Consider the following 1,854-nt stretch of genomic DNA (forward strand, 5'->3'; position numbering starts at 1 on the left):
CCCTGCCCCCAGCCCCCACCTCACCGCCTTCTCTCTCCGCCATCCTGGCGTCTCCCTCCAAACTGCAGCAGAGTCACATCCTCAAGAAACACGGTGGCCATCTGGTCCTCTTCTCTCAGCTGTCCTGGGGTTTTCCGCTGCTCCCAGGAGGGCGGCAGGCACAGGCCAGCGTGCCGGCCCTGTCCTCCCCCTGCAGTGCTGTGCCCTTCGCCTGGAGCGCCCCCCAAGGTCTGCCGCGTTGCTCCCCGGGCCTCTGCGCCAAGGCCTCTCCCACCCAGGCCCCCCTGCGCCTGCGTCAGAGGAGCGCCCTCCCCTCTGCCCCTGCTCTGTGCTTTCCCCAGGCACTTAGCTCCCCTGGAGCATCAGCCTCTCCTGGGACTTGGTTTCCTGTATGTCCGTGTCTCTCAGCACGGGGGCCCACCTGGCCCTCGGTGAGCCCGGGAGGGAGGGGAGGGAGGTAGCCGGTGGAGCCCTGCAGGTGGCATCCACTCTGGCCTTCCCACCAGGAGACCAGGGGCCTCCACCCTCCACCTGTGTCCCCAGGTGCGCTGGGTGCGCTCTCACCTGGGGAGCCCCTGCACAGCCCCCGAGATGAGCTCAGAGGCCCTCCCGTCGTGCCTTCGGTCGCGGAATCTGCTCCTCTTTCAGAACTGTAATTCCTCGGCCACAGTGACCCACCCAGCACGGTGACTCCCTGCTGGGCTCTCTGTCACCTGCAGGTTCTCTGTGAGAACTCAAGCCGGCTGTTGGCTCAGGGGTCCTGGGGGATACGACGGGGCTGGGCCTGCCTCGGGCAGCGTCCCAGACCTGGGCTCACATTCTGGTTGTTGCCCGTGTCCAGCCTGATCGGGAAGTGGCACCCTGGCAGGCTCCTACACAGGACCTGCCCTGCACGGTGGCGGCTGGGTGTGGCAAGCGTGGGGCCCGGGCGAGAAGCAGCGGCCGGCAGAGGCCACAGGTCTTTGAGCTGTGAAGGCTCATCAGTGTGTTCTGCCCTCTCTGGTAGGAAGCTCGCCGTCTTCGACACGTGGAGCGCCCTGGCTGTTCATGTAGCGATGGACAACACAGTGGTGATGGAGGACATCAGTAAGTGAGCCACAGAGCGCGGTGTCGTGGCGGATGGGACCAGGGCAGCTCGCTTCCCTGCCTGGCCCGTGGGCCCTTGAGGGTGGTGCCGGCCAGGCTGAGCGGAAGGCCACTTGGTACCCCACGCTGCTTCTGCGTCTTCGTTACAAATAATTGACGCCTATGTGCTGGGTTCAGCTGCAAGGCCCTGTGAGTGCCCTGATGTGCCACGAAGAAGGGCGATTCAAACTGGCCCTGTGGCCACATCTCGTCCTCCGGCCACGCCAGGCGCTACTGGAAGTGTCGAGAATTCTGAGGAGTACCTGGGTTCATGAGGTCTCCTGATGGAAAAGCAGAGAATTTAGACACGTTGACAATGCTAATGGGGCTAGAAAACTACAAATGGCATGGTACAGCCAGAAACCCACCCCTTACTAACAGGGCGTTTGTATGGGACAGGCCACGCGAGGACGCAGTGAGCCCCGAGCTCAGCAACGACAGCCCTGCTTCCCTGCGCTTGTTCCAGAGGCACCAGAGGGGCCGCGCTAGTGGTGACCATCTAGTCAGCAAGGAAAATGTTCTCATCACAAAAGAGCCTCAGGGCTTCCCAGGTGGCGCAGTGGTTGAGAGTCCGCCTGCCGATGCAGGGGACATGGGTTCGTGCCCCAGTCCGGGAAGAACTCACGTGCCGCAGAGCGGCTGGGCCCGTGAGCCATGGCCGCTGAGCCTGCGCGTCCGGAGCCTGTGCTCCGCAACGGGAGAGGCCACAACAGTGAGAGGCCCGCGTAC

At 64.0% G+C, this 1,854-nt stretch overlaps 1 protein-coding gene across 1 annotated transcript in view; it reads left to right on the plus strand.

Annotated features, from left to right (window-relative positions):
* Positions 1-1,854, plus strand: part of ATG4B (autophagy related 4B cysteine peptidase) — a 20,614-nt gene that overhangs the window by 13,218 nt on the left and 5,542 nt on the right. The window contains exon 8 of the mRNA XM_007469962.1: positions 1,007-1,086. Within this exon, the coding sequence (XP_007470024.1) occupies positions 1,007-1,086 (80 nt within the window). The remainder of the gene's footprint in view (positions 1-1,006; positions 1,087-1,854) is intronic.

This window comes from Lipotes vexillifer, unplaced genomic scaffold, assembly GCF_000442215.2.
Source record: "Lipotes vexillifer unplaced genomic scaffold, Lipotes_vexillifer_v1.1 scaffold988, whole genome shotgun sequence".
In the NCBI taxonomy this organism is placed as follows: domain Eukaryota; kingdom Metazoa; phylum Chordata; class Mammalia; order Artiodactyla; family Lipotidae; genus Lipotes; species Lipotes vexillifer.